Source organism: Ovis aries, chromosome 10, assembly GCF_016772045.2.
Source record: "Ovis aries strain OAR_USU_Benz2616 breed Rambouillet chromosome 10, ARS-UI_Ramb_v3.0, whole genome shotgun sequence".
Classification (NCBI taxonomy): domain Eukaryota; kingdom Metazoa; phylum Chordata; class Mammalia; order Artiodactyla; family Bovidae; genus Ovis; species Ovis aries.
Window position 1 is genome coordinate 36,025,067 of NC_056063.1, and position 10,407 is coordinate 36,035,473.

General features: G+C 45.7%; 1 protein-coding gene across 4 annotated transcripts in view; it reads left to right on the forward strand.

Annotated features, from left to right (window-relative positions):
- XPO4 (exportin 4) overlaps nucleotides 1-7,861 on the forward strand; it is a 90,782-nt gene extending 82,921 nt beyond the window's left edge. For all 4 annotated transcript variants that reach the window (XM_060394482.1, XM_060394483.1, XM_060394484.1 and 1 more), the window contains 4 exons: nucleotides 335-465; nucleotides 977-1,094; nucleotides 1,467-1,559; nucleotides 3,363-7,861. In XM_060394482.1, coding sequence (XP_060250465.1) covers nucleotides 335-465; nucleotides 977-1,094; nucleotides 1,467-1,559; nucleotides 3,363-3,560 — 540 coding nt within the window. In that variant the 3' untranslated portion in view covers nucleotides 3,561-7,861. The remainder of the gene's footprint in view (nucleotides 1-334; nucleotides 466-976; nucleotides 1,095-1,466; nucleotides 1,560-3,362) is intronic.
- The last annotated feature ends 2,546 nt before the right edge of the window (nucleotides 7,862-10,407 follow it).

The window sequence follows — 10,407 nt, forward strand, 5'->3', positions numbered from 1 at the left end:
AGAATGGGGACAGAGAGAGACCCTGAGGAGTGTGTGTACACAGAATGGGGGGGAGACCCTGAGGAGTGTGTGTACACAGAATGGGGACAGAGAGAGACCCTCCGTGTGTGTGCAGTTGAGGGTGGGGGTAAGGGTTGTTAGTTCCCAGCACAAGATCTATTAGTTGCTAACATACTTGCTTTATTGCAACTGTTTTTTACATCTTATTTGTGTCTTTGTGTTTTCTGTATCCTGTATGTGTTTTAAACAAACAGAAGCTTGATGCTTAATGCTGTATTCCACTAATGAAAACAGGTATCATTGAACATCTAAATATTTAATATTTCTTTTTCAGTTTCCAACTTTGTGTAATCAATACTACAAATTAATCACATTTATTTGTGAGATTTTTCCTGAGAAAATACCGCAGCTTCCTGAAGATCTTTTTAAAAGTCTGATGTACTCGCTGGAACTAGGAATGACATCATATCCTTTAAAAGCGTGTCATGAGCACTTGGCACTGGGGAAAGAGGGTGCGTGAAGAAGCATTTTCAGGAGTTGTGTTTTTCCTTTGGTCGTTCAGTCTAATTTCTTGAAAAGCAGCGTGTCTTAGGTACAGTGATGCTGTGTTTCTTTGTGAATTTGCCTCACCTTGGCCTCCTTTCGCAGATCCTAGGGTCTCTGGTCCCTGGTCCCAGAGTCCTGTCTGATGGAGCCCAGTCAGTGGAGTCGGGCCCTGTTGCTGGCCTCTGGTCTTAGTCCTGCTTGGTTGTGTGTATCGTAGTCAGAGCACATGGAGATCCCCCAGTCCTGGGCCCCAGACCCGTGTGGGCAGGCTGGGACACAGTGGGGCCCTGGTCTCTCATCTCACTCAGCAGACTCCCACATACTCCAGCGCGCTCATTTCTAGAACAGTCGTCCACTGGCTGACAGCTCTAAGTGTTGTGTTCTGAGTCACAGCTCTCTGTGCTCGTTGTTCTTTGACTGTGGTGATCAGAATGAGTTCGGAGGTTTGCCAGCTGTGCCTGGAAGCCTTGACTCCGTTAGCTGAGCAGTGTGCAAAAGCCCAGGAGACGGACGCACCCCTCTTCCTGGCCACGCGGCACTTCCTCAAGGTGAGGTGCTGGGCGTTCCCGCCAGGCGGTGCCGACAGCTTTATCCCTGACAAGACTGTCTTTCTTTCCACTGTGGTTTCAGGAGCTCAGCTTCGTAGCATCCTCGGATACCACTCCTGTCGCTTTGTGTTCTTGAAATTCCATGTGGTGACTGTACCAGGAATTCGATAATCAGATAACTTCATTTACCACAGCAAGCAATAACATCTTCACGTTTGTCCTTGGCATTTTAGAAAACGATTTCTTTACTTTTAGAGTTAGTTAATAAATAAGAATAACTACCACCTTCTTTTTCCCTCTTGGAATGGGGAGGGACTGAAGGGTGGTACGGTTGTCCATGTCTTTATTGAGAGGTGTTCCCGTGTCTTTCAGCTGGTGTTTGATATGCTGGTTTTGCAGAAGCATAGCACGGAGATGACCACCGCGGCCGGCGAGGCCTTCTACACGCTGGTGTGCCTGCATCAGGTACTGGCGAGTCCCTGGGCCTCTCCTGGCTCATGTGGCTGGCGCTTGTTCCTCGGGGACTGGGCCTCCGTGTGTCTGCACCTTCCTCGAAGCCTTGTTCTCAGTAGCTCGGGCGTTCTCTGTGTTTATCTGACAAGCTGTTCATAAGTAGTTACTTTCCCTTCTCCACTGTCATTACCATCCTTTGCTTGATGGCTACCCTCAAACTTGTCCTGAACACCTGTGCTGGAAGACACGGCCTCTGTCCTTGAGGAACTCAGTTTTGCAAGGAAACAAGATACAGGAGCCTGGGCACCCCGAGGAGTCTGCCCTCAGGCGGCCTGGAAAGCCGCAGTGTGTTGTCTCCTAGGACAGGGTGGACAGCTGTGGGCGGTTGGAGCCTAGAGGCCATGTGCAGTGCCCCTTGATGGGGTGGGCATGGTGGGGAATGCAGGGGTTGGGCTGGCCTGCCCATCTTCCACAGCTCCGTGTCCCCCTTCCCAGTGGAGGGGGTGCCTGTGGGTGCAGGGGAGGTACAGGGGCTATGCATTTGCTGGGCCTGGGACCTAGGGTAGGTTTTGAAGAGCCTCGCATGCTACTTAAAGACCACCTTCCTGCAGCACCTGGCTCCAGGTGGCTCAGGGACTCTTGTCACCTCTGCCATGTGTGGTGCCCAGCTTGGGGGAGGGGTGCTCCTCCATTACTTGCTTCCTTCCCTCTGCCTTCTTCCTTCCACCCCTGGACATAAGCCATTCCATCTTGGTGGCCTTTTAGAAAACAGGCACACATTGTAGAAAAGAGGGCAGGGCCTCAGGCTTGGCTGGTCTGGCCCTAGAGCCACTGCCATTCCTGTGACTGGGGGAGTGACATGCGTGTGTGCGCTTGTGTCTTTGTGTGTGTACGCTCATGTACTTGTGTGTGTGTGTGTACACTCAATCCCTGTGCACAGGCCCGCCACCTCGGGCAGTTAGGTCAGCTCCATGCTGAGGGGTGGGGTGGGGTGTGTGCCTCACCCCTCTTGTCCAGATGGGTTTAGCATCTGGCCTCCCCACTTGGGTTCACGATGCCCCAAGAAACTCACAAGAAGGAGTAACAGCCGCTTTTTTCATAGTGCTTATTTTAGAAAGCTGCCCTGCCTGCGTTCCCTTAACCCACACCCTGTTGGCTGTGCCAGGCTTTATGGTGGAGGGCGTCACAGGCAGGGAAGCCACGCCCACTACCAGTCCACGCCACTGAGCACGGAGCACACCTCCCTTCTGCTGCAAAGGAGGCCGGGCCATGCCCCTCCCCACCCCTCGCCCAGCTCCTGTCTGCACTTGGTGCATGCGCTGTGTCGTTGCTCTGTGGGTAGGATTTCTGCATCGACCTCTAGGAAACCTGGGAGTCAGCTTGTAGACTTAGGGCCCAGGAGTTTACTATAAATCTACCCACCAAGACTATCGTAAAATGCAAAATAAAGTGCTTTGAAACAGCAAGGAGAGGTAGCAGCACAAAGTAGGTCATCCTTTGGGCTCTGGACGCAGTTCTTGGGCTCTTTCTTGCTCAAAGGCCTCAGGTCTTGGCTATGTCCTTGCCTCTCTTTGTGGAGAGCTTTTGTCTGTAAAGCAGGGGTGTCAGCTGTGTCCACCTCACAGGCTTGTTACACAGCAGTGAGTTACCAGTGGAAAAGCTCAGAGCAGGAGGAGGTGTCAAGGATCAGAAGAGCTGCTGGTCTGCCTTTTGGGCCTTGCAGCCCACTGATTGGTGTTTTTTGTAGTGTCTGAGGATGATCATGCTCTTCTGTACTTACCTTAGGGATACTCTGCGCCCTTCTCTCTTCAACAGGCAGAGTACTCGGAACTGGTGGAAACACTGCTGTCGAGTCAGCAAGACCCAGTCATTTACCAGAGGCTAGCTGATGCCTTCAACAAGCTGACCGCGAGCAGCACGCCCCCCGCGCTGGACCGGAAGCAGAAGATGGCCTTCCTGAAGAGTTTAGAAGAGTTTATGGCAAATGTTGGTGGTCTCCTTTGTGTAAAATAAACAACAGAGCTTTATGCTGTACCAGACCCTTCCTGCGAAGTGCACTGAATTGCTGAGAGTTGACTAGAGTCTTGTCCTGTTCATCAATCCCACGGCCGCTCGGACTCTGGAGAGCCTGCCAGCTCGGGGTGTGATGCGGGGAGAGTCGGCTCGAATCGGCTTCTGCTGTAGGCGTTAGCCGCCGTGCGGCGTAGGGCTTGTACTTTGTCAAATGAAACTCAGTATGTGTGCAAACACATGTGGGCACCAGGAAGTACATCCCCAGTGCCTTTTCCCTCTTTGACAGAGCATCAGGTGGCCACCAGCGTCCAGTCTTGTCCTTACAGACAAGCTGGATGTCTGCTCAGTCACTGGCTGTTGATGGCACATCACCGAGGAGCTGGTTGAAAGGGTAGACCCCGGGGCCCAACCATGGACCCTCAGAGTTTGTTTGTTGGACCCTGGATTCTTCATTTTAACAAGCTCCTCTCCTCTGCCACCCTGCAGCTTTCAGTCAGTGCGGGAGACACTGAACGCTTCTAGCGATGTGCTCCCCCCAGCCCAGTCCCGTCCTTCCCTGGGAGGGGCAGGTGCTCCAACCAGAGAAGGGCACCAGGGTGGGTGTCTGTGGCCTCTCATTGCCCCCTGTCTGCTGGGTCACGGCAGCCTGACCACTGCAGGTCCTGTGAACCTGCTCTGATGCCTGAACCAGAGGAGAAAAATGTGTGTCTATTTTTGTTCCATAAAAATAACTTTAGGAACTGTAGCCATTTCATTGCCTTAATTTTGAGAAGAAATTACAAAAAGAAGCAGAGTGTTTTAGTAAGAAATCAAGTCTTGACGCTTCAGAGTTGGTTTAGGGTGTTGGCTGCTATGAACCCAGGGCCCGTTTGATTGTGTCTTTGTGGTTTTGTGGGTGAAATGAAAGGCTCATTCATACCTAGTCTAACTTTCTGAGTACGTTTCTGTTTCTGTCCACCCTCATGGCCCGTGGCTGATACTCTGCTCTGAATGGCTTGCTTAAGCAATAACTCTTTTTAAGGATGTGAATTGCTGGTTCATACACACACTTAAAGGTGGAGATGTCAGAGCAGTAATTACCCTCATTTCACAGGAGCCACGTGAATTTAAGAGATTAAAAAGTTCACCGTAGATCCCTTTGGTTTTTCTAATCAGGATTTGTGTACTGCTGTCATACTCTCCTGAGCTCTGTGTGCCAGCCCAGATCACAGAAAGGGAAGTGAACTTAGGACCAGCAGGCATGTACCCTGGCCCCTGTGGGTCAGGACCCACAGCATGGTCACAGAGGACGCGTGTGTGCAGGGCCCTGTGCCCCGGGCAGTTACAGGCCCCCAGCCTGTTGCAGGCACTGCTAGACACAGAGCAAAGCCTCAGCTTTTTGTGGAATGTTCTCTTATTCGATCATGGCTGGTTAAACAGCTGAGGTAGAGCAGAAACGTCTCGGAAGATGTCTGGGGAAGCTGGTGTCCTCTTCCAGAAGTACACGTATGACCACCTTCCTGAGACACTTGGGACAGTGCATTTACTTTTAGGGTTCTCTTTCCTTCCCTTAGAGAACTTGAAGTCAGAGGCAGCAGGAGTTACTCTGTTTTGTGGTGTTCTGGTGTTTTCAGTGTCCCAGTGCCCTTGGGCCCAGCAGTTGTGATCTAAATACATCCCTGTCTCTCTGCCTAAGGGCACCAAGATGCAGCTGACCAGGCCCGTCCTCTGACTGTGACAAGACTGTACTCAAGTTGTTATTAAAAAGAAAGATAAGTAGAAAGGACTGCTTTGGTAAACAACAGGGCATCTGGACAGAGATGTCTTTGCTAAATTTGCCCATATTCTGTCACGATACTGTGTTTTCATTAGGAGCCATTCAGCTGAAATGAGAGTTTCTTCAGCTTGGACCAAATGGTACTGAAAGTACCATAAGACTGTGGGTTAGTGGCAGACTGGAAGGACGGGCCGCCACTGTGTCTGGGTGGTCGGAGCCAGGCTCTCTCCGGGCGTTTGTTTGTTTTCCTGGTTGGATACCTGTTCAGTTTGGGTGTTGTGTTTTACTGTGCTATGTTTGTTGGCTTCCCAGTTTTGGACGATTCTGTTATAATGGTCTTGGCTGAGTGGATGTCAAGAATGCTGGCTTAATTCTAGTAAATTGATTTTTACTATTAAAACTGACTTGTCAGAGGAGTTTTAAAAACAAAAACATTATCTGTGCCCCTTTTTTATACATTCAGGGGACACTGTTGCGTATTTGAGTTCCTACATGAGTGTGTTTATACTTTCTCTGGTTCACTGACAGGTTCCTTTCACCTCCGCTGTCAGCTCTCTCTTGTTTTTATTTTCCTCGGCCCTCTTGTCTCTGGAGGCGCAGTCCCGGCGGACTCTGTGTGTCTTTGCAGTGTGTATTCCTGTGACAGCCTCTGACAAGCAAGCGTTTAGCAGCTCTGTGGGAAGGACTGGTCAGCATGCAGGTCCGGTGTGCAGTCCTGGGTGGCTGGCTGCCTGGGGCACACCTGACAGCATCTTTTCAGCACAGTAATGTGAGTCTTCATGGGCTGGGAGATCATGGCATATTTCCTAACATCGCAGTTTTTTTCAAACTAGTTTTAACAATTTAGTCTTATTTCCTTACTCTGTTCAGAGAAAGTGGTTACTACTTTTTTTTTTCTTCACAACTTGCATTTCAAAACCAAACATCTTTCCCCCAGTCAGCATTGCTTAACTTCCCTTACTGTCTTTGGCTGGATTTTCTCTTCTACCAAAAATGTCAAGTCTTTGTATTTCTGATATGACCATCTTCTCCGTGTCTGTTAATACTTGTATAAATCCCTCAAGTACTGAAGGAAATGAGTTGTCAATTTCAAGGATTTCAAGTTTGAGTATCTTAATCTGCAGGGTCTGTTGCACCCTTAAAATGTTATTTTCCATAATTTTACATGTTTCTGTTTGTCACCTCTGCTGTTAGAGGTGTTGTCCTTAGATCTTAGTAATTAGCTGTCTCTGACAATGATTCTTGTTATAAGTTCCTGAATAAAATATTAACTGTTCAGAAGAAGAAACCTCAGTACTTCTTAGGGGTTTTTCATAACCAGAGAATAAGGAACCAATTTTGATCTTGAGTTCTTAATATTATAATTTTCTGTAAATTTCTCTGTAAAACAGCATAGGTGATTTGAGGATATAATAATAATAATGTTTTAAATTATTTTTAAATGTAAGTGGATATTCTCTGACTTGGTAATAACTATGTTCTGAAAACACTGCATCTAAAAATTCTTTAAAAATTGATATTCTAAAATTTTAAAATATCCAACTTAGGTATATTGCTGAGCTGAAATTAGTTTGAAGTGCTGTAGTTCAAATTGAACTTTAAACATTTTAATTTAGATGTAAGAAATGTGACGTATTCCTGATCAATTATACTGGGAATCCATGACATTTAGCCAAAGACTATATTTGGTTCAGGTAAAGATGAAAGCCTAACGATGGGCATCCGCTCTGTCCTGCAGAGGACGGATGATGGGATCTGTTTCTTGCCTCCAGCTCTGTGCACATGAGTCTTTGTAAAGGTGGATGCACGGTGATAGCGAGATGTGGTCCGCATGTCTGCCCCTGTGGCTCTCACCCCAAACCGTCTTTGTCCCGCTTGCCCTCTGTGATCTGCCCTTCACCTGGTCCCAGAGTTCCCAGCATTGGAGAGCTTTTGGCCTCAGGTTTTCTTTTCAGTCTGTGTTCTTAGGCTCTCAGCTGTTAGGAGCGGTCAGAATGTACTGATGGCTGACTGTCGCAGCTTGACATTCAGCAGTGCATCTGCGCTCTGTACCTGAGGGGGGTGTGCCCACAGTGTCTCAAGCCAGGCTGCCTGGTGTGGTGTCTTCTACCACTTAAGATGGTGACAGATTGCAAACACTGGTATTGTGATTTGGTTCTCTGTACAAAGGAAAAAGCTCCATGCAGTGAGCTTTTTGGCTTCATTTCTGGTTTAATGGTCACAAAATGTTAGCACTGCTATCATTCAGCATGTGTAAAATTTTTTAAATTTATAAATATTAAAATTTTAAACTTATACTGACTTTTCAGTTTTTTTAAGAGACCCAGGGATGAGTATACTGTTTAAATATTTACCTCTATTAACATTATTAATAAAGATATAAAGTTGCATTTAATTTTTCAAAAGATGCTATAGTACGATTCTAGGAATTAAATCAAGGCCTTGTATTGAGCCAGTTATAAGCTGAATATCCAACTGATAAAATTTTATTTGTATTTTTTAATTCATGGGAGTTAAAATGTCTTCACTAAATATTTTTATTACATTTTTGTTTTGATCATGTGTGATTTGTTCATGGGAGTTTAGCTAGACTACCATATGAAAGCTATGGAATGGTGCCACTTCATTGACCAGCCAAGCAGAGGATGACTGACACTGGGGACGTTACACAGTCAAAATAATTTTAAATAAAGAACACGAGGACATATCTGCACAGTTAAAAATAGGGAATTGCATTACCTTCTGGGAGAATACCCAACCCTAATATTAATACAATGTCCAGGATTCAGAGAGAAAATCAGAATTTCATTTATATTCTGTTGTATTGAGCAGATGTGTTTTAGTCTCAGCTCACACTCTTAGAATTTCAGCGTTATTAGTTAAATCGCTGGGGTGGAGGAATATTTGTAGTAAGTGTAGTTGGGTCATTGTTCTTGACTTTTCAGGGAAAATGGAAAAGTACCATCTGCTGTGTGTTAGGTGGACTTTCTTTTTTACCTAATCCTAAGTATTGTAGACATACTCAGTGAAAGGTAAAGTTTTTATTTTAAACTTGATATTGCTTTGAATGTTTGTTGATTTCTTGGGTTATGTTGAGATTTAATTCTACTCTAAGGATGGATAAAGAAACATTAGGCTGTTTAGGAATTAAGTGGAATTCTTTCATTCTCAAGGGGGGATCTTAACCCAGGTACATCACCTGGCATTAGAGGGAACTGTAGATGGTCTTAGAGGCCACGGATGTAAAAGCCTGGTGTTGTTTCTTAGATACCATCTTTAAAATCCTAGTGCTCTCTTAAAGTACAGTGTGTTTATAGTGTGTGGTTTATGAATGATGACTTTGGTGTATTAATTAGATTATGAAACATTTTTGTATGTTTCTTAAACATAGGATCCCAGATTGGGTCCTGTGCATGCTCTATCATCTCAAATGACAGTTCTTTTAAAACTTAAGTGGAAGCAAAGGGCGTATTTGGTGATAGCAAGGAGAAAATCTGTTGCTTGCAAACACTGTACAATACCAATGGCAGCAAGCACTGTCATTTCTACCACAGAAGTCAGCATCCTGCTGAACTCTTTCAGTTTGAATTATTTTTAACATCTAGCAAGAGAATGAACTGTGATTAAATCATTGACACTTCTCAGAGCTGATGAATGGGGGGAAAAAAAACACCTGAAGGAAAGAGGGTTTTTTTTTGTTTTTTATATATTGTGGTCTCGCTGTGGAGCGTGTGGGATTGGCCCCTCACCCCTGCTTCGGAAGCACAGTCTTGACCTCTGGACTGCCCAGGAAGTCCCACAGAGAGAGTTTAAACAGGGACATGCTAAATACTTTTATTCCTGTAGTAGTTAGCAGTTTTAAGTTTTGGTAGTGTTCACTCTTGATTGCTTTGCCAGGTCACTCTTCAGATATTCTCTGAGTAAGCCCTGCCTCTCAGGCTGCAGTTTTATTTGCACAACTGCTCATAACTGCACTGCCCCTGATGGTCCTTTCTCAGGACTGACCAGCGAAGCTGTTGGGACTGGCCGAGTACAGGGTGGAGACAAGCTCAGTCTCTGGCTGAGCTGCTTAGGGTTTTCACTGGTCACAGATCTGTCATGTGTATCATCAGTCAGTTCAGTCGCTCAGTCGTGTCCGACTCTTTGCGACCCCATGAATTGCAGGACGCCTGGCGTCCCTGTCCATCACCAACTCCCGGAGTTCACTCAGACTCATATCCATAGAGTCGGTGATGCCATCCCTATCTCATCCTGTCGTCCCCTTCTCCTGCCCCCAATCCCTCCCAGCATCAGTCTTCTCAATGAATCAACTCTTTGCATGAGGTGGCCAAAGTATTGGAGTTTCAGCTTTAGCATCAGTCCTTCCAGTGAACACCCAGGACTGATCTCCTTTAGAATGGACTGGTTGGATCATAGGGCCACACAAGAGGAGTAATTCCTGAACTGAGATTGATTTGAAAGTATCTTTCTAGTCCAGTTTACTTGACAAGTAGTTTCCCTTTATTTATTTATTTATTTATTGGCCACATGGCTTGTGGGATCTAAGTTCCCTGACTAGAAATTGAAGCCAGGGCCTCTGCAGTAAAAGCTCTGCATCCCGACCACTGGGCTGCCAGGGACTTCCTGCAATTTCCCCTTTGTTTTAATGATAATAAAATGCCTCTTGGTATCTTAAATTTTTTTTATGATTTGCAAAACCTGTTAAATTACAATCCAAACGTTTCAGCTGAAAGAGTTGTAACTATTTGAACTTCTGACAACTGTGGTCACTTTAATTATAAAAATAACTAATACACATTAAATGGCAGATAACTATTGTCTCACATACGGAGAAAGCAGTTGAAACTTTGAAAGCTTAAAATATTACAGACCTGTTTTAATCCAAATATAACTTGCTTTAACATAAATAAGCCTTTCTGGTGAATAAAGGCTTCCTATCTCCAGTGTCCTGTGTATGGAACACTGCTACCTCTGTAAAAAAAAATATTGCCGTGAAAGTCGGTTATTGTCTCTCGATTCATATTTATTCTTTTAGCTTGATGTATATGTTTTCTTTCCTGCTGCTTTCCTAAACCTAAATTATAGCTGGTT